This window comes from Oncorhynchus tshawytscha, linkage group LG12 (genome assembly GCF_018296145.1).
Source record: "Oncorhynchus tshawytscha isolate Ot180627B linkage group LG12, Otsh_v2.0, whole genome shotgun sequence".
Lineage (NCBI taxonomy): Eukaryota > Metazoa > Chordata > Actinopteri > Salmoniformes > Salmonidae > Oncorhynchus > Oncorhynchus tshawytscha.
This window is the reverse complement of record NC_056440.1, coordinates 56,665,781-56,690,659: the sequence shown is the minus strand read 5'-3', so window position 1 is coordinate 56,690,659 and position 24,879 is coordinate 56,665,781. Positions and strand designations below refer to the sequence as shown.

General features: G+C 43.8%; 1 protein-coding gene across 1 annotated transcript; it reads left to right on the top strand.

The window, feature by feature from the left end:
• Nucleotides 1-1,933: 1,933 nt before the first annotated feature.
• Nucleotides 1,934-24,427, top strand: LOC112232258 (cyclic AMP-responsive element-binding protein 3-like protein 1). Its single transcript, XM_042330824.1, has 12 exons — nucleotides 1,934-2,316; nucleotides 11,716-11,920; nucleotides 14,461-14,627; nucleotides 15,485-15,585; nucleotides 17,512-17,653; nucleotides 18,013-18,162; nucleotides 18,388-18,446; nucleotides 18,999-19,067; nucleotides 21,180-21,279; nucleotides 21,659-21,788; nucleotides 22,597-22,846; nucleotides 23,075-24,427. Exons 1-12 carry the CDS (start codon nucleotides 2,215-2,217, stop codon nucleotides 23,109-23,111), a joined length of 1,512 nt encoding a protein of 503 aa, XP_042186758.1. The 5' UTR covers nucleotides 1,934-2,214; the 3' UTR covers nucleotides 23,112-24,427.
• The last annotated feature ends 452 nt before the right edge of the window (nucleotides 24,428-24,879 follow it).

The window sequence follows — 24,879 nt, the reverse complement described above, 5'->3', positions numbered from 1 at the left end:
ATATATACATATGAGATGAGTAATGTAGGGTATATAAACATAAAGTGGCATAGTTTAAAGTGGCTAGTTATACATGTATTACATAAAGATGGCAAGATGCAGTAGATGATATAGAGTACAGTATATACATATACATATGAGATGAGTAATGTAGGGTATGTAAACATTATATTAAGTAGCATTGTTTAAAGTGGCTAGTGATGTTTTTTTACATCAATTCCCATTATTAAAGTGGCTGGAGTTGAGTCAGTATGTTGGCAGCAGCCACTCAATGTTATTGGTGGCTGTTTAACAGTCTGATGGCCTTGAGATAGAAGCAGTTTTTCAGTCTCTTGGTCCCTGCTTTGATGCACCTGTACTGACCTCGCCTTCTGGATGATAGAGGGGTGAACATGCAGTGGCTCGGGTGGTTGTTGTCCTTGAGGATCTTTATGGCCTTCCTGTGACATTGGGTGGTGTAGGTGTCCTGGAGGGCAGGTAGTTTGCCCCCGGTGATGCGTTGTGCAAACCTCACTACCCTCTGGAGAGCCTTACGGTTGTGGGCGGAGCAGTTGCCGTACCAGGCGGTGATACAGCCCGACAGGATGCTCTCGATTGTGCATCTGTAGAAGTTTGTGGGTGCTTTTGGTGACAAGCCGAATTTCTTCAGCCTCCTGAGGTTGAAGAGGCGCTGCTGTGCTTTCTTCACAACGCTGTGTGTGTGGGTGGAGCAATTCAGTTTGTCTGTGATGTGTACGCCGAGGAACTTAAAACTTAATTTTGTCTGTCAAACAGGTAGGCTTACCTAATTTCTTAAATAGAAAGAAATAGGCTCCAACACAAATACCTCTTGTTGTTAGTAAAGTCTAATTAAATGAGGATGGTTGAAATTAATTATGCATACTCAAATGTGTCTACTTTCAGCACCATGAGCTGTCCATTTCGGATTGATTGTGCCGAGGCTGCTGCTTCAAGTTTCAGCACAACAATGTAAGTTACTCGATTCTGGCTTATTGTGAGGTCAATAACTCAGATAAACACATCACGGGCAAGAAATATTTAGTTTTTAATCAATTAAATTATAGTAGTAGCAAGCTATCAAAGTTGACCTCTGGTCCTCCTCACCTTTGCGTTCTCCACAAACTGAACAGAACATAGACTATAGGCTAGTCAGTGCAAAATATTTTTTGGACTAGGCCTAATCCAAAATTATTTTCCTCCAGTTAACCATTCTGTACATTTTGATCAGTCTCTTAGCATCTTTTATCCAGCAGCATACCACCCTGCATCCCAATGTTGGCTTTCCTCCAAAGCTAAGCAGGAGTGGTCATGGTTGATCCCTGGTTGGGAGACCAGATGCTGCTGGAAGTGGTGTTGGAGGGCCAGTAGGAGGCACTCTTTCTTCTGGTCTAAAAAACAATATCCCAAGGGCAGTGATTTGAGATGTTGTTCTGTGTAGGGTGCAGTCTTTCGGGTGGGACGTTAAACAGCTGTCCTGACTCTCAGTAGTCACTAAAGATTCCATGGCACTTATTGTGAGAGTAGAGGTGTTAACCCCGGTGTCCTGGCTAAATTCCCAGCCCTCATACCATCATGGACACATAACCATCCCTGGTTTCCAATGGGTTCATTCATCCCTGTAACTCTTCCCCAGGTTGTTGCTGTAAATGAGAATGTGTTTTCAGTCAACTCACCTCATTAAATAAATAGTTGTCATACATGTGTTAGAACTGCATACTAATACTTTGAGAGGACCTTCACAGAGATATACCTGATGTTTTTTCATTGGAGATCTGCACTTTCTACATGCCACTCAAAATACCCCAAAGCTATAAGGAGAGTCAGAGAATACCGAAGCTACTGCTTCTTTAAAAAATAAAATATAAAGAGGCGGGGGATGTGTGCAGCGAAAGTGAGGCGGTACCATCATGAATATTAATCAAGTGATTCGTTCCTTAGAGACAGAGCGCAGCTGGATGTCGCTGATTTGAATGAACTAGAGGACACCTCGCATCATAACAACGCATATAAAATCTAAAATAGTATCTTAATAAGCACTACACGCTATTGAGTCGCGGGATGCATAACAACATTATAGTTGTATAAGAGATATTTCAGAACAGAGCAGCCTAAAATAGCTGCTGTCATCGCTTCTTAACATTTGAAACTATTTACCTTTTATTGCTTTTTTGAAAATATATTTTATCATAGAGTTTAATTATAGCAATTGCACTTATGGACACCATTCTGGACAATTTCGCCCCGGATAAACTTTTCCCCAGTGCCAACCTGTTGGACCTTGAGGATTTGAATGAAGGGGATTTTCTCAACAATGTGGTATGTGCAGATGTTAATTTTTCTATTCTACATATTATCAACACTTATCTTTACGCACACAGTGATTGACAAACTGTAATGCAGCATAAATCGTGATTCGCTTTGATTCTCCGGATGTTTGATATATTATTCGGCTGTATGCCTATAGCCTATGCGATTAATGCTTCAGTTTCCACAGTGTCAGCAGTGTTCCTCTGTCTCGATTGTGATAGACGTGTTAATTACTCTGTAATAACCTGATTTATGCAGGAATTAAGCTGATAGTCTACACTGCAAATATCCAATGCACGTCAGAGAAAGGTGTTGGGTTCGTCACATGCGTGTCTGAAACGATTACGAAAGATAAACAGCCGGCATGTAAGCTACTGCTGTTTAATTTACCCAGCTGTGCATTTCAGAAAATTCTCTTTCACAATCGTGCCGGATCTAAAGTGGGCGTGTTAAGGTGGAGTTGATCCTGCTCATGCATCCGGCTTCAGTGCATTTGTAAAGACTGTTGTGACAGATGTGAAAACTATCACACTTTTATGATGGCCCTCGATAAATGACTCTGATCCAATTGAAGAGGATATTCCTCATGTATTAGTTAAGTTAAATATTCAGCACATCACACAGGGATCAAGAGTAAATGTCACTGGAAAATGACAAACTGTACCAAGACTAAACAACCCCACCACAAAGAGATGGAGTACATAATTGTTAGTAGGTGGTGGAAAATTGGACCAGCCAATGGGCTATTGGAGAAATGGTGAGCAATCTGGAAAGGATCCCATTAGGCTTTGTATGTTCCATGATGACTCATTCTTCTGAGGAGAGAGTGGTGGTGGTTTGTATCTTTAACTACTCCCCGATGGGTCAATGTTTCATCTAATTCGAACACCCATAGGACATACAGAGGTTTAACTGGGGATGCTTCACACATATGAATGGGAAATCATGTGACATAATGGTATTCACACTGAATCTGCACATCAGCTCAACTAGTCATGCACTTGGGACAAGGATGATTGTGTTCTCAATGGGGATTTGATAGACTTATAATAGACTCAGATGTCCCTCCACATTCTCCCAGCTGTGAGGGTATGTATCAAGCCTGGCCCCTGGCCCTCAATGGCTTGATTGTGGCTGGGAGCTTTCTAGGGGACAGAGACAGGGAGGAGAGGACCAGTCTGTCTTTAGTGTGAATAAGATCAGATTCTAGCAACTGACTGCCCTCTCAGTGCTGTGTGAGAGTGAATGAGGGCCTGTGTGTGTGTGCAGGGTGCACCCCTCACCTGTCTGCCGCTGCTTCCCCCTGCACAGCCCTCTGTTGAAGCCCCTCTGTAGGCAGAAGCGTTGAGGCTGGCCCTCTTCAGTGAAAGAACCCTTTGACGTCTTTTAAAAAATTACAACAAAATTACACACTGACAGCAATGGGGGGAAGGGTGGGGAGAGGCAGGTAATAGGCAGTGTTTGTTTTACCAGCTATTATGGGGGTTTAAATATAGGTGGGTCATTTAAGGATTTCTACTGTTTAGGTTTCTGTGTGCTATTTTTTTTTTTATAGCTTGGAGTTAGAATTTCATGGCTACCTTGGGGTTTTCGGATGCTGCCTTTGATGACCCTCTTGCCAAGCACTTAAACACCCTACATTTTAGGTAATTGCAAGGGTGGGTAAATCAGATAAGCTGCAGGCTATTGTGTAGCTTATAAGATCAGAAAGTGTGGCCACATTACCTAGGATACCTATGGTGTGGAGATTAGCATATTCTTATGATACGACTTTCAGAAATGTGTCACAGGGTGTTCATTCCTTTTGCATGGATTACAGACTGTAATGAGTTTGCAGGTTGTCTTCATATTTGGCTGGTCTAGTCAATCCCACTTTACTTGAATGATAAGAGCAATTCCTATCGGATTAAAGGTCAGTAGCATACTGTAGTTGACGACAGAAGTGAAATATTCACTTGGGTGGATGCATAGAATAGAACTGCACCCACAAGTGTCGTTATTGCAAGTGTGTGTCTGTGTGGAAGAGGGGTGATCCCAGCCGGCAGGTGACTGGCCAACACACCTGCGTCCCACACAAGCCAGCGGCTAGTTCTGCTCACAGACGATGGAGCGTGACTGGGCATGCCAAAGAACTCCAGCAAGTCGGGGCCTTGCAGTCGAGACACACTAATGTAGAGTGGGGGTGGAAAGGAGTTTTTGGCAGAGGGAGGGGGTAATGGGATCGGCTAGCTGCATTCCTTCCCAATAGGTTCCTACAGGGACTCATTGCTCGGAGCTTCCTACTGCTGTGTTTGGAGCCAGTCCAAAATGGATGGCTATGACAAAGTGATGTAATATTTTGAAAATTCATGCATGCCTGCAAAAGAAGCCAGACAGAAAACCAGTCTACCAAAAAGGGCATGCCATTGGGTCTTAGTTCTTCACAGTCACTTCTACTTTCTGCTACATGTGTTCTCTGCTGAGGAGCATAAACCCCAGCTACAAACTTCCACTTTCAAGTGGTCAATAAAGTGATTCTACCTCTATAGCTTGATTCGGTGTGAGGTGAGGTAGACTTGAAAATGGCTGTCTGGCAATGATCACAACCAACTTCACGGAGCTTGAACAAAATATATGAGAATAACGGGCAAATATTGTACAATCCAGGTTTGCAAAGCTCATAGCGACTTACTCAGAAAGACAGACAGTTGTAATCGCTGCCAAAGATGATTATAACATGTATTGACTCAAGGGGTTGAATACTTATCTAATCAAAATATATACAGATTTTATTTTCCATGATTTGTTTTGTGAATTTTTCTTCCACTTTGACATGGCAGTGACATTGCAGAGACATTGCGTAGATCGTTGGCAAAAAAAAGACAATTAAATCCATTTAAATCCCACTTTGAAAAAGCCAAGGGGTGTGAATACTTTCTGAAGACACTGTATATACAGATCTGTTATGGAAGGCTCAATAAAGAGAAACGTGACAAACTACGACGCTAAGATGTCATGAGAAAGATTACGCATTCGAGGTGCTATTATCAGTCCTTCAACTTCGTCTGTGAGGTGAATATCAAAGGCGTGGTGATACCTTTCAGGCACACCATAGGAAGAAGCTCTAACCTGTGGTAGTTGCAGGCTATGATCAATTTAGAAAGCATACAGTGTCAAACCAGTCAGTGTTTTATCTTTGGTGATGTTGCGTGTCTCTTATTTTGTCCTCACTGAATTGTTAAAAATGCAAGTCATACTTTTTAATTTTTTTTATTTTAAATTTTTGTCTAATTTCTCTTAGAAGAAGAAAATGTGGATTTTAGAAGATCTTAAGAACTAGAAATGATGTGTTCTCTATCAATATACATTTGAAATAGATTGCATGATGGAGCCACAATGGAGCCTCCAGCTGTATTATGGGCCTTTCCGAGATAGTATATTGATTTAGAGATCTGAGTAATAGAGCTTCCACAAATTTTGAACTGGACCAAGTTCTGGTGAGCCTATTGTCTATTTTCAGGGCAGTTCTCATGTACTTTATTTTATTTCTACATGAGTACTTCCTTCACCCATTTCCTTCTCATCACACCTTTGAAGGTATCACTTTGTTTATCATCTTTCTAATAAGAGGATAATGCCCATTGTAGTTGAAGTACCCACCCATCCTCCAAGCTTACAAAGAGTCTGTTGCAGGTTATTTTCACAGTGGTTGAAATTTTAGGTCACCTTTTAACGTTAGCCTTGTGGTTTTCGACTATGGTACTAAATGAAACTGTGAGTTCGCGTATCGAGTATCCAGAGACAAGTAGGAATGTCTATTTAATCTTATTTTATTTTGTATAAAAGGCTGGTGGGCAGTTTTCTCAGTCTGTAAATCAGTCCTCTGTTGTAGTCTCTGGCAACCAGCTCTGAAAATGAAACGGCAGAACAGAAGAAACCAGACTTAATCTGGAACACATTGTTAGGATGGAGCTCTCAGGGATAGATTTCAGGGAGAGGCTGGCAGGAGACATAGCAGGGACAGTTCTAGGCAAGTCTTTCTGTCATAATCACCTACACATCTCTATTGGAGCAGTAGGACTGGCTGTACACGTCAGACAAAAACCTGTCTGAAAATCCACATTCCATATTAGTAACCAAACGAAGTCAATTAGCTATCTGGCTAATTATCTGTTTATGACTTATGATTGGAAGGATAAGACTAAACAGGGTTGTTATCACATTTGAATGGCTGTCATGCTGATATGAATTGGATTCAAGTATAACAGTTGGATTCCTGTTCCCTGACCCATTTTGACCACAGTTCATTCATACCTTGCCTCGCTGGTTCTCTGAGACCGAGTCAACATTGTGGACTGGTGTTAATGTTTGCTGGAGCAAGGCTGTAGATTCTTTCAAAGCGTCCAATGGTCATTTTGATTATTTAAGAAGATAGTACTTGAAGTTCACACTTTAGTCAATTAAATGCGCTAAGGTAATTTATTAGGCACAGGAAGTGCAACAGGCAGTGAGAAATTGTATTGAGAAGTGATTAAAGTGACTTTAGTTTTGTAGTCCACTTGTAGTCCCCCCACTCAACAATAATATTTTCTGGGCTTCCTCTAATCTATCACAGACTCTAAATGGATCCAAACAGTCCCTTAAAGGTCAGGAAACCAGTCAGAGTGACACACAGAAGCCTGTCTCCAGTGGTTGTGGTTTTCAAACCCCTCTGCTTGCTAAAGAAAGCATCTGCACTGGAATTAAGAAACCAGGCCTTTCCACTCAGGAAAAGTGGGGGATGGGAGCTCATGGGTCTACTCTATACTTTAGGGTGCTCACCCGCTGCTCATGCAGAGGGAAATTCAGGCCATGGGACTGCTGACTGCTGCCTCAACCTCAACAGTAGATGAATAAATGAAATGTTGGACTCATTGAGGAGCATCAGTCAGCGAGTGTCAAGTCTGGTTGATTTGAGAGCTTTGGGAATACCAGTGATCACATGCATAGTGCAGTATGTCAAGCAGTAGGTCAATTGTGTGGATTACGCATATGTCATTTTGTTGGACATCAGTGTAATGCTGATGTAAACGGAAGCGCTACTTCCAAATGTCTTCCTCAAAACAGCAGGTGGAAGATGAGAATCAGGGGATGTAGAGTGCCCACTTGAGCATTACGCATAACAATTGTAAATGGTAACGCATCAGATGCATATCAGGCTCATCTTGTAGCACCTGGTCTAATTTGGGTGCCAGTGGCAATGTGACAAGTGGCGACGTGTGACCTGGCCCTTAAAGTTGCAGATGGGAACATTTGGATGCAGCAGTCTCAAGTCCTAATGTTTGCACGCAATTTAAGAGGTTTTCAATGGGAGGTCAGATTAGGTCAAGCTGTCAAAACCTTATGGATCACAGCTGATTGGAATGCACATGCTTTTCGCTTGGAATTTCCCTCCTCTCTTGTACTGATGTAGCGTGGGTCCTCTAGATAGTCTTCCTGTATGTCAAACTTAACAGAGTCCAGATCGTGACAGTCATATTGGGCTTATCTTGTCTGCTGATTTTCAGTTTTTAACTTCACCCTTAAGCACAATTTCCCAAGTAATAATTTGTTCTTAAAATAACAAACTGTACTAACTGCTGCTTCTATTCTATATCTTCTCACAGCAACAAGGGTAAATCTCCACAGAACAGCCACATTTGAACTGCACAACAGTCATTCCTGCAGATCTGAGAGTCTAGCAGCTTTCTTGGCTTGGGTCCAAGGCCCAAACTTTTATTGGCCGATTTATTTTTCCTTTTACAAACACACATTTTCTCCTGCTGCTGAGCTGCTCCACGCGAACCTTGCACTCCAGTTTTCCTTCTGCAAGTGCCTGGCTAATTTGCATGCTTCACTCTGATTGGTCGCAGAGCTGACAGTTGTTGTGTCACCAGAAGGAATGCGAGAAGCACATTGGTATTACTATGCGCTGCTTGACTTCAGTGCAGCGTTTACCATGTCTACTGCTGAGACATTTATTTATGCTTTCTTTTCACCAAATGTGATACTGTGTGCCAGGAGAGAGTGCAGTACTTAATATGATTATGCCTCGCTAGAAATACTAGCACCACGTCAATGACAAGAGGGTAGGCTTAGAGGGCTTATTTATTGTGTGGTAGAATGTCTAGAATATTGCAGATAGATATGGTAACATTCCACCCCTTCTGAACAAGCCAAACAAAACACTTTCCTTGTTTCCAATCACAGTGGGTACAATACTCCCAAGAATTCTGTACATTTATCCCTGTGCTCGTGGTTTCTAAAAATATACTATTTGGTTTCCAAATCCATAACTGCAGTGGGCGCTAACATATTTGGCATCTATTATCATAGTTTGCTTTTAAAGGGCAAAGCGTTTAGACGGGCTGCAAGGTATCTGCACAGACAATGCTCCGGAGCCTTATTGCTCAAGCATCGATGTAGAGTAGGGAGTCGAGTTGCTCTGGAGCATTTTAACCTCTTCGGTTCCCCATAGCGTAGTGGTCTATCTTTCTCTCTCTCAGCCGCAGAGAGTTTTAATGAGAGGGCTTCCAGAAAGAGTACCACCCAGCAGCCCTTCCCCCTCTATGGGGCTTCCTGTCTGTCCAGACCTGTACCAGCTGCCCCAGCTGGAGAGATGGGCCGGCGAGGGCTGAGGGAACATCTGGGGCAGCATAAAGGGTCTTTTCCCCACCCCAGACAGGGAAGATGTGTTTCCCTCAAGGTGTGTTTCTCTTCCCATCCCATTCTGAGAGACCTCTGTAATTATTGTCTGCCATCATGACCACTAAAATGACAGACGAGAGAAGAACTTGAGTGCCAAAACTATAATGAATTCTCATTACCTGTTCCCTGTTCAAAAAGCCAGCTTTCTCTGTCTCATTCTAAGCTGAGAATCAAAATATTCCCTCAGTCATTTTGCATGCAAGTACCGTCCTGGTATGACTGGGTGTACTTCAAAGCCTGCTGGCTGGTGCTCTAGCCACAACATACGTAGCAATCTAGAGACATTTTCAGATGAGGGACAACTCCCAAAAAACTGTGATCTTTTAGGCTTTCCTGCTTACATTTCTAGTGGGTTCATGTGCAAACAATCATCATAGTTAAAACATTTTTTTTTTAAAGTCATGTTACTTTTACTCCATCCCAAATATGACCCAAATTCAGTAATTGGGTCTCTTTAAAAGACAATTTAAGTGCCACGAGGGAGAAAAGACCCCTCTGTCTGCCTCTGAAATTCCACATCTTGGTCTATGGGGTGCAGAGCAGAAGGCCATATGTGAAACTTTTGAGGGCTTGCATCAGCAACGGTTGCATCATCATCACCATCACAGACTGAACCAGAGTACCAGGAACCTCTAGCACGGGGGCATGCGAGGGAGTTGTATTGTGTTGACTTTATTAAATCGTTTTCCATTTGTTTGTTTTTAAAACGGCTTGTTCGTTTTCAAAGGAGCTAACTACCCATACCAAATTTTTCAAATTTGCTCAATTCTGGAAGTGTTCCAACCCGACTGAGGCTACAGCTTGCTGCCTTCAAAAACCAACCACTTATCTGTGTAATATACACATTGTGATTTGTGTTTGTCTTTTCCAACCACCATAATGTCCACCTTTATTCTTGGCTTGACAGTGAAACATAGAAACACCAAGGTCAGTCTGGATTATCTTGGGCACATCCGCTGCTCACGGGGCACAACAGGAACCTCCTGCTGTAGATGAAAGGGTCTGGGTGGGACTGTTTATCCTGTTGCGCACTCGGCCATAGTGGCTAGTGTGCCTGCTGACGGCAATGGTGCTGCACTGGTAAATAAGCCGGATCATCTAGTATTGCCAGTGTGCCTTTCTTTAAGCATACACTGCTCTCGAACCCACATCAGCTCTATTTAATGGTGTTTGATATCCGGTTAAGTTTTGTGTACATAGATAATGTAGGAGCAAACTAAGGTTGTGAGTGAGTGAGCCTTCCATACACTCCCTTGCACTTTATCCAAATCCTTATCATGAGAACATGACAAGTAGAGTGAATGTGTCGTACTGATTGGAATTGATTCACCTCCACTAGCAAGATCATCTCATCTGTTTAGGCCTAAAATATATTTCAGCAAATGCAGATATTTTGTCTGTATGATGATACAGCCTTCCGTGGGGACACACAGTTTGGCTTGATCTGTGTTGGTTTTCCTGCCACCGAATTCACAATGTTGAGGCGTGTGAGAGGGCCTAGCACATGGTGAACGAGGGATGTCTTTGGTGCTGTGGGCAGCGTACATTGCGTTCTGTTTGACAGCTGTTCAGCTCTCAGGCCTGGGTTACAGGTTCACACCTCAGACACTCCCCTGTACAGCAAACAAACTGCCCCACAGGTTGCTGTACTGTGAATAGTTGCACGTGTCTCATACTTGTAAGGATATACAACTCGCAAACAACTTTGGTAAGGGATGGAGTGATGGTGCCTCTGGAATTCTATTCTCTGTGATTCATGTCAACCTACCTTCAAAGGCATAACCAGAAGCAAGAGATCATGTGCAATTGATGTCATTAGAGATGTAGATATGTTCGAATGACACAAATGTCCACAAGTGTTCTTATTTGCAGGGTGATTCAACATGTCTCGACATGTCTGTGATCAGGATGTCCTTCATTGCAAATCACAAAGCCCTTCAGGCTCTGGGTTGACTAATACAGTCGTTCTATTGACCCCACAGTGCTGCTACCATCTTTGTTTTTTAGTTTTTTATTATTTCTGAGTTGTAAGTAAAAAAAAGAAGTTTTTTTTATCAGATAATGGGCCTGAAATAATCAACGTTCTTCACATTACTTTACTTTTGGACAAATTAATTTTGTTACAGCTCTAGCTATTATAAACTCCATTGATTGTATTTCCCCTCTGCATATCATCATGGGTGAAATAAAATCTTGAGAGCATAGCTGTTACACATCTGGGAAAACGAACGGAGCATGTTGGGCTGTTTTTAATTACAGCTAGTCATGTTGGTCATTGTGAATGACATGCAATTAGTGGTATGTGTTGTTGGGATTCATTAGGCATAGCTGGTTTGAGAGGAGGTGGAGTGTAGAGGAAGTAAATGTGAACTGGTCTGTAATGTGGAATACAGGGGTGATCTGGAACACTACAGCCGGAGGACCAGACTGTGTCCCTGGGGATTTTAATAGAGCTGTTCTGATTCTTGCACACCAGCAATGACTCACTGTCTGCTAGCTAAACTAAAGTAGTGGAAAAAACTGAACCATGCACTGGTGGCCTAATAGATAGAACCCAAGGACTCCATGTGTGAAATTGTATGACTCATACTTCCAAGAGCAGGTCTACATATTGTATATTTTGGTATGGGATTCGATTACATTATTTTCTGATTAAAGGCGGTCTGATGTGAGGAATGTTTTGTTGGTGATTTTGTTTTGCAGCACTTCTCGGAGCAGATGGAGGACTTCTCCAACGAGCTGTTCAGCAGCTTCTTTGATGACCACCTCCTGGCCGACAGGAACCCACTGTTGGACATGGAGATGGACCCACCCAACCCTGACATCCAGCAAGAACACAGCTACTCCTTGAGCGGAGACTCGGCCCCCCAGAGCCCCTCCATGTCCATCAAAATAGACGAGGAAGCAGGTATGAAAAGCATTCTTTTTGGTTCTTCTTCTTTGATCTTGTTCATCATAGGTTATCTTCTTCCCAGAACCCCCCCACTCACACACACCTTATTATGCTGAAGCTAATTGGCAATTTATTGATGCTTTGACCAAAGTAAACAAGAAACGATACATCTACAGCACAATGCTTTGACTAAATATGGGACCTGCAATTCGGGACAAAAAGAAGAGCTCCACCAACAGGGCTGCTAGGGGTACAAGGTCTTTAGTTTGATAGTAGTGTAAGTCCTACGTCACTAGAATAGCTGTATCAGATCTGTATCCGCGCTCTCCGCTCCTGCCCTATCTCCCGACGCTCCCGTGCCGCACAGAGAACCCATCCAAGGAGCCGAGCTCACATAGTACACTCCCAGCCAAGCCCTGCCCACCCTGGAGGAATCAAGGAAGCAAGTCAGGGATTCCAGGCAGTCAGCCAATACACACACACACACACACACACACACACACACACACACACACACACACACACACACACACACACACACACACACACACACACACACACACACACACACACACACACACACACCACACACCATGTGGCTTCTGCAGCCCTTGCAATGACTCCAAGCTGCAAATGTTTCTCCTTTATTTCCCTTGTGCTTGGGGCCAGGGAAAGAAGAGCCATAAATAAAAAATAAAAAAAGGGAATCTACTGGTGGGGGTGGGGGGGGGCAACTACCGTGGCTCTCCGAGGGAGTTGCGTCACACAGAGTTTTACTTAGGGCTTAGGGTAGACTGAAAGCATAACATTGGACTAAACAGTGTGTTAAAAACCACAGTCTCACACATGGAACGTTAAATCACTGGCCCCCCCAAAAAATTATACAGGAATCCCCAGTAAGATTGATGGAACAATGGATGGAATCTAATGAAATGGATTCATATGGGATCATGGCCACACACATTCGTTCCACTGAATGTCAACATGAAAGTGTGCATGTAGATGCACAGCACTTCCATAGCAGTCAAGTTCCCAAACTGTCGACAGAGCAGAGGCACCCACAGAGCACTGCTGCCAATGCAGATTTGATTCCCCATCCCCTTTGCCCAAAACACTGTAAAAAGCCCATTGTTAAAGAGGTTGACTGTTAAAAGGGTGTGTCTAGCTTCTTTACTGCTCTCCGCCTAGGTGTAATGTGTGGAGATCAAACTGCCATCCCCTCTCATAGCCTGGCTAATGAGCTCCCAGGCCCTGCCCTAATCCACTCAGATGCTGAGTGAGGGGAGTCCAACTAACTGTACTGACCTGCCTATAAACTTCAAAGGCAATCCTGATGCTTCCTCAGGGCCACGACACATGGCCTCATGGGTATGGGCAGGCTGTAGCCATGACATCCTCTGAGATGTGAGCTACTGAATGTAATGTCATGTCTAGATACTCTACATACAATTACCTGGATGTTCTGTTGGTTTGCATTAATTATTTGTGATGACATGCCAGTTACCGTTAGTGTTGTCCTTGGTCACAAACATTTAGTGCATCCTGCTGCTTCACTGATGGAATCTTCCCATAGAAAAGGGAAGGCCTCATCATAACATTGCAAGCCATGACATGTTGATGTAGAATCCCAGGGAAAGTTGTTACTACTGTAAAATAAGTATTTTTGTTGTCATTGAATAAGAAATATTTCACTCATCTTACAGTCCATTATATATTGTGTTTGGCATAGTAAAAATGTAATCTATTCCTTGTGGACAATTTAGGATGTTGCCCAAGGTTGCCAATACAGTAGACTTTGCTGAGTGGATTGAAGATTTTGACGCCACTTTGGGTTTCCCCCGTGGGGTAAAGTCTGTGGACATAAAACCCCAGTGGGGGAGGGATTTACACCCTCCCGGTAATCAGTCTCCCACTGCTCCCTTTCCCCTCCTCGCCATGGGATTCTCGCCCACACCCCAACCTGTCTTCTGTTAAGGAGCACAACTTGAAAGCCTGCCTACAAACTTTTTTATAAGCCTCTGTAATGTTTTATCGATCCAATCGGGGTGCCAGCAAACAAATGAGGGAAAAACCGGGCTGCTAACGAGGACCCCTGGTTGTGAGTGCTTTTACTCCTGACTTTGAAACTACAGGACGGTCCCTCTTCAGGAGAGGGCTTTGTACTCACTGGCCTCTCACTGTTTACCATCTTCACAGAGGTTATTAACGGAGGAGGAAACTCATTTCGGAGGCAGAGAGTCCTCTAAGTTTAACGCTATTGACGTTCACAATCGGCTGCTTCGCGTTAGCCCTGGATCACGAAGAGGATCCAGTCTGTAGATGTGCGTCACACCTGCTGCTTTAATGTACACTGATCTGTCAACCAATCTTGCTCACCTCTAGTAGTATCCCAAGATGTCCCTTTGAAATACACCGGGGGGCCTCTTGGTTTGCTTCTTGGCCCCTGGCGGTCTTCATGTAGAGTACTGTATGTTACAGAATGGCTAGTTATGTAATGATATCCCTTGAGACATACAACAAATTCGTTGACCAAGTCTTCTTTTTCTTCTCCCCAGAGTTTGAAGGAATGTGGTCCTTCAGCCAGGACCTGACGGCCATCCTGGTAAAGCAGGAGCCTGATCAACGGGCAGAGCCTTCCTCTACAGTCCCCTCCATGGGGAACTCATGCTTCCAGCCTCTCAACCTCGCCCCACCACCTCACAGGAGCTCATCGGGGGATATAGTAAGAAACTGCAGCCATAGAAACTATCACCTAGAACCTATCCTAATCTGTTACTAGGGAAAGCGTTTTTCCTGCTTGTCAAAAGCTATGGAAGACTAAGCCTCTTTATAAGCCATAGGGATCTCTCCTGGCTTTCTCCTCTTCGACTAAAACGTGAGCTGTTTGAAGGACAGCTACAAATGTGGAATTTGGAGTCTGGTGTCTTGCTGGAACAGCAGCCTAAAATCTCATTTTTGACACGGAATGTAGTTCAAAATGTGATCATTAAAAGGAAAAGAAACCGATGTTGTAAGTGGAGGAAATAAACCATTCACACAGTGCACCCCTACAGGACCAGCACTGTGACTCATGCATCCTTGTCCATGGGAGTAATTCATGGCTTGTGTGGCTGAGGTGGGGCTTAGTAGTCAGATGTGAACCCCAACACAGCTATTACCAGTTATCACTGGTTACCAGGCCTGTAGCCCAGCACAGCTATTACCAGTTATCACTGGTTACCAGGCCTGTAGCCCAGCACACATTACTACAGTACCGTTTCTTTTGGTAAATTAGTGGTAAATTTAGTTTGAACATCTTCAAATTCATAGGATATTTAAAGTTCTGTGAATATTTTTTAGGATTAGGGCACGGTAATCGATTAGTTCCAGCTGTAAGAATGGCCTCCAAATGGTGAGTGTCCTGGCTACATGGTCCCAAGTTGGATCTCTTCCAAGAACCATTGGTGGAGATGGATTCCCTCTCTTCGGGTTACATAAATAGTTTGTAACAGTCTTCAGCTGTGTTTACTGTCACTTGGAATGTCTCTTGTCCTATACAAATACCCGGCTGTTTTTTGAATACCATTGCTCTTACTCCAGTGCTCCAAAGAGTTGAACCTCAACCCCACACCTGCAATCAAAGATGAACCCAGAGAGGTCAACCAGTTCCTCAACATCCCTTCAGGTGAGAATAAATTACAGTAAGCAAGATTACATTGACTTTCAAACATCCTTAAGGGCTTATGGATCCAGCTGTTCTAAGAAAGGTTTGATTTTGAAGTTAAAAATGATTTAGATGCCTCAGTTTCTTATGAGACCTTTTACACGCTCAAAGACCCACCTCGCATCCTAAAGGTCATGTGCAGGTGTCACAGGCGTTTACCTCCAGTCGATTCCTGCCATAGTGCCCTTCTACGAGTGTGTTATTTATTTCGGGGGGGGGGGGTAGAAGAACCTGCCATGAAGCGTGTGTCACGGTGACCCACTACAGTGTATTCCCGATGACACACCACCTGTGACCACTATTCCAGACAGTGGTCTGCGTGTTCTTTCTCCTGCATGCTCCTAATCGTTAAAGCGATTGTGAAAATGGCTAGGCTAGGGTGGATAGGGATAGCAATTACTGCAAGTAAGTGTGACACATATTGTAAAGTCTTCCTTTTTTTGTGTATAACGTGTTATTTTCCGAATAGGTATTTCACTATGAAACACTATTAGTGATGGCTCATTTCAGACATGAAGTGTTTCCAATTATAGCCTGCTTGCTTTTCCTTTTTCCATTTTTCGCCTACACATACGAGACGAGACTGCCTCTGTTCATTCATGTAGTATTTTTCGGATCTAATTGCTAATGAAGGTAGACAGAAAAAGCCCACTGAGACGCAAGTCCGCAAGTATATTATTAGAGCAGTGGTGCTGGTGATTGAGTGCACTTTTTTTTTGGTGTTGATCTAACCAGCTAAGTAAGATTCTGTTCCCATCTCATTTTCTATCCGTTCCTTAAGAGTGGCAATATTTTTTGTTCTCTACACTAAATGCCTTTAAAAAAAAAGCCCATATACTATCTGGCATTCTCATTTTCAATATTTCTGTCTGGAGCACCAGATTGCCCAATCCTTTTAAAGAGTGTATCAGAGAGACAAGGGGAAGGACTGCCCTCAGCTACAGCGGGATTCAACTGGAGTAGAAACTAGAACTGACCAGATACACCTGTAGAGACGCAGCTGGACCTGTTCAGTCACCAGCCTGCAGATTAAAGTGGCTTGGTTAAAGAGACACTTTTACTGGTTCAGGGGTTGCAGAGACGGCCTTTATGGTGCAGAGGAATACCTCCATATAAGACTGAACCCCATCTGGTGGACCATAAATCTTATATTCAATAACCACAAGCCAGCAGCAGCACATGTCCAGTCTAGCCCTGCCTCCCTCCGCAGAGCGCAGCCTGAACAATAACGTCTGCGTTCTGTCTGCTTCTGCCTTTAACAAACGCTTCTGCTTCTGCCTTTCTCCTATTCTTCACCTCCATTTCCAGTAACAACAGAATAAAACCTGGGCCCTGTGTACTCTGGACTCACACCAAACTAAATCCATGGGTCATACCGGCATGGGTCTGGCCTGGTGTTTGGGAACTGTGTTGGGGTAAATTCTGCCTGGCACAGATATCTTAAGAAATCACTGTCTTCACTCCATCCCTGTCTGAGCTCAGTTCAGATACTTACACAGAGGCTACTGCTGACAAGTGGATGGGAGGATGGGATCAAGCAATGCGAATAAGAGCAGCACTGGCTGCCTTACTTACTGGAATGAAGCTGTCTCTGTTTGAACTGGCTCTGTCCAGGAAGTCATTTGCCATTTTAATTACGGATCTCTTTGCAAAACGGACCGTTTTACGAGGTCTGGATTTGCACCGCTCCTTTCCACTGTTTAAGTTGAATTAACTGTTTTCAGCTCGATCCCACACGACAGATGAAGTCAGACTTTTGTCCCCTAACCATACAGTGACTGTATGTCATCATGAGGTGTTGATGGACAAAGGCTTTGAGCATATGGGTCATATTGCAAGTGATGCATTTCATAACCATTGGTACCCTATTTTTTCTGCCCCCCCAACAGATGATCAGCTGCAGCTCCCCCACCCCTCCCAGCAGCCATGGCAGTGACAGTGATGGATCCCAGAGCCCCCGCTCCATACCCCCTTCCAGCCCAGCCCGCCTTCAGGCCCGCTCCTCCGCTGCCATATCCTCCTCACCCCTCCTTACCGCCCCACACGTAAGTGCTGAGGCCGTCCCACTCGCCACTCGCCAAGACTGATCTGTGGTATGCCTTTCCTGATGACTTTGGGCTGTGCTTTGGATGGTTCCCTATCAGTGAAGGTTCCCCAGCATAGCTCCAAGCCCTTCCTGTCAGTAGAATCAGAGCCACCCACGATGACCTGGGCTGCAGACAAACCCACCTGCTGGACATATTAGGAGTTAATATCCACATCCTCACACTGACCCTGACCACCCCTGACCACCACCCTAGTCTCTTCATTAGGAGCTGCCCTGGTGTACAGATATAATACACACAGTACCACAGATTCCCCAACTCATAACCAATTCATAAAATGTGTCCTTATTTCTCCACAGAAGCTACAGGGCACTTCAGGGCCACTGATGCTGACAGAGGAGGAGAAACGCACCCTGATTGCTGAAGGTTACCCCGTACCCAACAAGCTGCCCCTCACCAAGACCGAGGAGAAGGCACTGAAGAGGGTGCGCAGGAAAATCAAAAATAAGGTACTCACCCTTACATCGTGGAAAGTGAAATGTTGATTCAGTCAAAAAGAACTGTATGATTTGCTTCCAGAAAATGTGTAAACCAATTTTTAACCGCAAAACTTATTTTATACCTGTAATCTCAAAAGTAGTGTTTCCACAGGCAATATTCATATTTTAATATCCTCCATTTTATCATATGAGCTGTTATTGATTTTGGGATCCCTCTCTCACCCTTCTGTCTAGATATCTGCCCAGGAGAGTCGCAGGAAGAAGAAGGAGTACGTGGAGTGCCTGGAGAAAAAGTAAAAGCAGGACACTTTCCCCTTTCCTGTCTGCCAACTTTTTTTTCCTCCTCTCTCATCGTCATTCCTGTTCTCCACTTCTTTCATTTTGCCACTCCTTCATTGTTTGATTGTTCCTTAGCTAATGCCAATGGCGTTTGTCCATTAAAGCATGCGGTCACACAGGGCCATCTGAGTCACACGCAATCACTTAATCCACTCCAACAAAGGCCACTGTTCCTTACCAGGAAAATCACTGACTTTCCATCCATGGTCATTGTTGTTGTTGTTTAGTTAATATGTAAGACCTAAGTACATTACAGAGGTGCAGAGGTTACTATAGGATTACCACTATGCCTCCTAGGACCACAGACTGTGTTGTGTTAGCATCCAAAATTCAAGCACTTTCTTTCAATAGCCCATGTTGTCTGTGATTATAAAGAATGTGTATTTCAAATGGTCAGACAGCCGGTCAAACAGCCTAATTCTCCAGCACAGCAAGCATTTGTCTCACTCTTCTATTTTGTTCTATGTGCAGATTGAATGTACGGATGTGACTTTTGTGTCTCACAGGGTGGAGAACTACACGTCTGAGAACAGTGACCTGTGGAAGAAGGTGGAGACACTGGAGAGTGCCAACAGGTGAGCCATGACTTTGAGTGACAGACTTTATGTGTGTGAGTGTGTGCATGTATGAGCACGCTCTGAGTGATGCTAGACACATCCCCGAACCAGCAGTTTCAATCAAGGCTCGAATAACCTTTACTATTCATGATACCTGTGTGTGATTTGACTGCTACTCAGCAGTGACTACGACATCCTTCATTAGGCGGGGGGACACTTTCACAGTGTTGACCATGGTGTAAATGCAAGTTATTGGACTCAATAAAATACATCACAGACGACACAGACTCTAAAGGCATCACAGCCTGTGCCAGCCTCTAATTTACAATAGGCATTTAAAGTTGCTTGGATCAAAGTAACAGCGTGACAATATACCTCTCCCTAATTACAGCACAAAGGGAAACATCTCAAAAAGTGCACACTCAAATCTGCCTCATAATAATTTCAGGCCCGAGAAGGAAACCACAGGCCTCCTACAAAGACAGATCCCTCTGACTCAGCTCCTAGCAGGCAGTCCAAAGGGAACACACAGGAGCCAGCTAGCAACAACGTGTGGGGCGGATGTCCCAACAGCATATGCCTTGCCCTTGGCTTGTAAAGAGGGGACAAAACGGGCTAATCTGTCAATGAAAGATGGTGGACCAACAAGCAATCTTTTGTCCTAATGTACTCAAGTTCATTTTTTGTTGTTGTCTCGCATCTCGCACACAGTTAGCTGGATACTAAGTGCTTGCAGTACTTTAAATTCTAACGTCTGGAAAGGTTTGGTTCATGAGGAGGTTCCAAGGTAGCTCTTGAAAAGTTGAAGGAGTCATAGAGTCACTCATGCAGATGTACTAGTGTTTTTTTTAAATTTTAAATTTACACAGTCTATTTTAGTCCCTTGGGAGCAATAAGGTTTATAGATAACAACTGTACAAGCACTGACCAACCATGATTCAATTCAAACGTGATGACGCAATGGACATTCCTCACATGGGACGTTAATGTTCCGTTTCCAGAGTTTCCATGAGAATGATCCTGTTAGGATTTGACCCCCCCAAAAATTGTAATCACCTTCATATTCAAATGGACCATTGCATGAAGCTCTTCTTTTATGAGAATATACTGTATTTTCTTTCAATCTCTAGTATTAACAGCATGCTATTTGTTATTGTGTTATCTGGGGTATCCCAAAGGACCAATATCAAGTTAGTATAGCTGTTTGTATGTTTTTTAAAACTTTATTCCAGTGTTATAGTCACATATTGTGGTTATGGCAAATCGTTTCATGGTGTTTGGTTTATGTGAAAGCTAGCATTGGAAACGTCTTTTCTACCAATAGTGGAAAACATGCTCCCTCTCGTGGTGAAAATATGAAAGCTCGCCTGGTTTCATTTCTTATTGCAGCCTGACCCAACACTCATGCCTGTCTACAATGCAGTAATTAATGTCTAAAGGGGGAGAGAGAGAGAGAGAGAGAGAGAGAGAGAGAGAGAGAGAGAGAGAGAGAGAGAGAGAGAGAGAGAGAGAGAGAGAGAGAGAGAGAGAGAGAGAGAGAACTGTATGAAGGAGGTAGAGTCCAAGTGGGCGTCTGCATTGCTTGTGGTTTTCAATAGCTTTCTATTTGGGCAAGGCTTGCATTTTGTGGGGAGAGGGAGGGACTGTGGGAGCATGGTTCACACACTAGAATTACAGACGTCTTATATAATTTCCAGCTCTGTTTCCTCAATGTGTTATCCTCACATGATCTTTTTTTTCCTCCCTCAGAGGTGAACTTCAATGTCCTGGATGCTCAGAAGAGCCAGACAATTATGATTCCGTGTTAGTTGACTGCGTCCTCGCTCTGCAGTCACAAACATAGCCAGATGGAGAGGGATTATTTTTTTGGGGGGACTTAACAAATCATTTCTGGGAAGTGTCACTGTCAGTCATCTGTGCGTGTTTGCGTGTGTACTATATTGCGAGGCTTGCCTTGTGTTACCCAACAGCTGGAGCTCAACTGGATGATTGTCATGACTGACAGTCATTAAAGAGTCTTCTGGAGAACGTTTTAAGTTCACAGGAGGATCGGTATTGTAGATTCCGCAAGAGAATACAGCTGTATTATCAGTCAATCTGAAACATGTATTCTCTACCTCCTTTCTCCAGAACTCTACTCCAGCAGCTCCAGAAACTCCAGGCCCTGGTGACAGGAAAAGTGCCCCTATCCTGCAAGATGGCCTCCACGCAAACAGGAACATGTCTTATGGTACTTTGCATACGATTTATTCTCATACACACATGCCCCACCATTATCGCTCTCTTAAACAATGCTAAAATCCCATACACATTTTCTGTGCTCTTCACTGACCTAAGATATTGTGCGTTTAATGTTCCGTGGACCTAATAGTCATGCCAGTCAAAAATGTAAAATGACTGCTTTGTTTGTGAAAAGACTCACTGCAATGGACAGGGACACTGGCTTGTGGCCTGGCCTACTCTTCTATAACACACTGAGGCAACCCCATGAACTCAAACTGGCAAAAGCCTTCTCGGCTGGAGAACAGAACCTCACTAGCACACTGTGCTCATGTCGCTCATGTTGACCGTGTGCTGTTTGTTGATGGTTTCTGGTTCCCTCCCGCCAGGTGGTGGCGCTGTGCTTTTTCCTGGTGCTGGGCTCCATTGTGCCTTGTCTGCCTGAGCTCTCCTCCCTGTCCCATACTGTGAAGTCCTCCTCGCCCCTCCCCTCGGCTGACGTCTACACAGCCAGCCAGGGTATGTCCCCCTACCCTTCACCTGTCACCTAGAACAAGGTTTCAGGACGCTCCGTCCTGGGGCCACCCGGGGTGCATGTTTCGTTTTTTTAGCCCTAGCACTACACAGCTGATTAGAATAATCAAGGCTTGATGATGAGTTGGTTATTTGAAACAGCTGTTTAGTTCTAGGGGGATGAAAAACAAACCTGCACCCATGGCTGCCCCAGGACCAAACCCTGACCTAGACTTGTCTACCATCTACAGCATGAGGAACACAAAGTCTTTAGTTGGTTTTCCCATACATATCCCATATTTTCGTGGCATATGTTGCTTGCCCATCAGCATTTCCGGACATAATGTGAAAAGGACCATTGTGTAGTTGAATAACACACCAATGTGGCATTACATCTGATCTTGTAGTGTTTCAAAAGCAACAGACTCAGGCGAGTATGTTAGCTGAAATCACAATATCCTTCTGTTATAATATTCAGCTTGATGACCACAAAATGGAAATCATACATGGACCTACTGGCTACTCAGAATTGGTTGGGGAGGGCTGGGTTGCCTTAGAAACCTGAAGTCAGCATGGCACAGGAAGCGGTTATGAGTTGTTCTCCCTGGAGAAGTCACACGACCGTCACACACCTGCTGAATAAAGATGGTCGCCCTGCTCACACCATTCCATTCTTCAAAAGAAACCTACTTTTTTTTTACTGTTAGTTTACATTTTCTTACAATAACGGAATGGTTCTATGTTCCTTTGCAGTGTTTGGAGGATCCAGGCAGTGATTAACATCCTCTATTTGTCTCTGTTTGTGTCTGTTTAGTCCGCTCCCGCAGCCTACTCTTCTACGACGAGAACTCCTCGTTGGAGGACGGTCACGGGGGCTTCCTGAAGATGGAGGGGGACGGCTTGGAGGGGGCGCCCCTCGACTACAACGAGGACCGGTCGGCACGTGACAGCCACGGGGGCGAACACGAGAACACCAAGTACCTCAACAAGGCTCACTCCGACCCGGTGGACTACAACAGGACCGGCGCCCAGTTCCTCCAAGAAGAGCCGCAGTACCACAAAATGTAAGCTGAGGCCAGACAAGTAGGGCTGTAGACTCTGTCTCCATCTGTGTTAATGAGAGGATTCTCTCAAATTGCTCTTCAGAACCAGGGACTCATTATTTTATCAGTGTTCCTTGTAATTACTTAAACATCAACAAGAACAATTTATTTGAATGAGATTGTTAGGTTACCAGAGTTTGCCCAGTGGCATATGTTGTGATACTGACAGACTCTTTCTCCCCTCCACAGAGAGCCAAACCCCGAAGGAGGAGCGGAGTACTTTTAACCTTTAGGGGCAGAGCTGCCAAAAACACACAGCTCTCCAGACTCCTTACCCATGTGGATGTGTAGTGACACTACGGCGCCCCCTAGTGTGCCATCCCCAACCCACCTCTCCCTGCACTCCCTGACCTCCTGCAGTAGCTCCCTGGCCTTCCTGTTCCATCTCATTCCCTGAAGTTCCAACCGGTAGAGAGGATGAAGAGGGTATGTGAAGAAGATAGAAATGATGGGCAACTGCAATCAAAGCTCCACAGAAACTTTTCATCTTTGACTGCTGTGCTTGACTGGAGGCAGAAGCAGGGAGTGAGAGGGCCTTTTTGAAACTGTGTGCAATGTGTGTCTGCCTGCACTTTCAAGTGGGTGAGTGTGGTTGCAGTGCTTCTGTGCAGAGGAAGTGCTCCTCAGATTCCACCACACTGTTGCTTTTTCAAGGACTGCTAAAAATATTTAGAACACAGGAGGTACTTCAGGTGAAGGGTGTATCGGATCTATAGCAAATTGGATTGGGGGGCTGTATTTTTAATTCCAGTTGTCCTGTTATAGAAATTCCCTCTCCTAATTCACAATTGGTAATGCAATTATTTTAATACATACATTTCAAAGATTGTCCTCCCATTACCTTTCGCTTAAAATGCGCTCTAGTGCCTAGAATTATACATCTTTCAATGGCATTTATTTGACATTTGACCACATTTTGTCCCATAATGTTTAAGCTTGTATATGCATTGCACTTTTTTGTCTTCAGGTTGACCTTGCAAGCTAATGGGCATAAGTGCCTTCAAACTCTTTCAGTGTTTGTATTCTCACACCATCCACATGGGGTTGTTCATTTGATTATTTTACTCTTTATGCAATCTAAATCATATGTAATATATACGTATTATTGGCATCAAAAAAGAGCATATTTATTTTATGCAAAAAAATATAGTGAACTTTTCTTTTTACGAATATCAATTATGAGGTCATGTTTACATGATCTTGTTGTCTTAACTGTTACACAGTTTGTCTGTTTTTGTATTTATTTCTGTATCAAGAAAGTTTTGTATATATTGAAAAAACGTGAACAGGGACAATCAGTGTAAATACATACCAAGGGTGTACAATACTCCCTCACTGGAGCAAAGCCTTCTCTAGTCCAAGAGACTCTGAAAAACTGCTCATATTTACAAAAATCTTAGTCAAGAGAATACATTTCCTCCACAATTAAAAAAAATAAATTAATATCATAATTATGTTCAAAAGTCCATTCAGGCCTAATGTCTTTGTGAATGTGAAAATAGAGTATATTTTAAATTGAAAATCAAATTCAGAATCCTCTGGGGGGGGATGCATCACTATTTACAGTAGTGCCCAAAAAAACAGTTCACTCGAAAGAACACTATTCATACATTATACATTAGTCACTTCAGCAGCAAAATAATACAAAAAGCTTTTCATGCAGAGTTATTGTTGTGAGAAACCTTGTTACATTGAATAGAAGATATTCTGGTGTTCCCTCCTCTTCCTGCTGTGTTGTTTGAGGGCGAGAGAGAGGGAGGGAGAGATTGTGTAAGGACTGCGTGGGGCGGCCCCACTGACGCTCAGTGAGATTGCGTAATGCTAGGTAGGAGGGTGCGAGTAGACAGCCCAGGCTCTGTGGAGGAGGCATGGAGGATCTGGGTCAGCCAGTGGCCTTGGAGTCTTAGCTTAAAGTCCAGTCTGTTGCTTTTCATAGATTCCACTTGCTTATTCACAACTGTAGCTTGCCTGTGAATAATCAGGGGAGGCCAAAC

Excerpts from the sequence above, each read along its gene's own strand:
- LOC112232258 (XM_042330824.1), top strand. The coding sequence starts at position 2,215 with ATGGACACCATTCTGGACAATTTCGCCCCGGATAAACTTTTCCCCAGT. Across the intron at positions 14,628-15,484 it reads GGAGCTCATCGGGGGATATA|TGCTCCAAAGAGTTGAACCT; the intron begins GTAAGAAACTGC and ends CTCTTACTCCAG. Across the intron at positions 18,163-18,387 it reads GCAGGAAAATCAAAAATAAG|ATATCTGCCCAGGAGAGTCG; the intron begins GTACTCACCCTT and ends CCTTCTGTCTAG.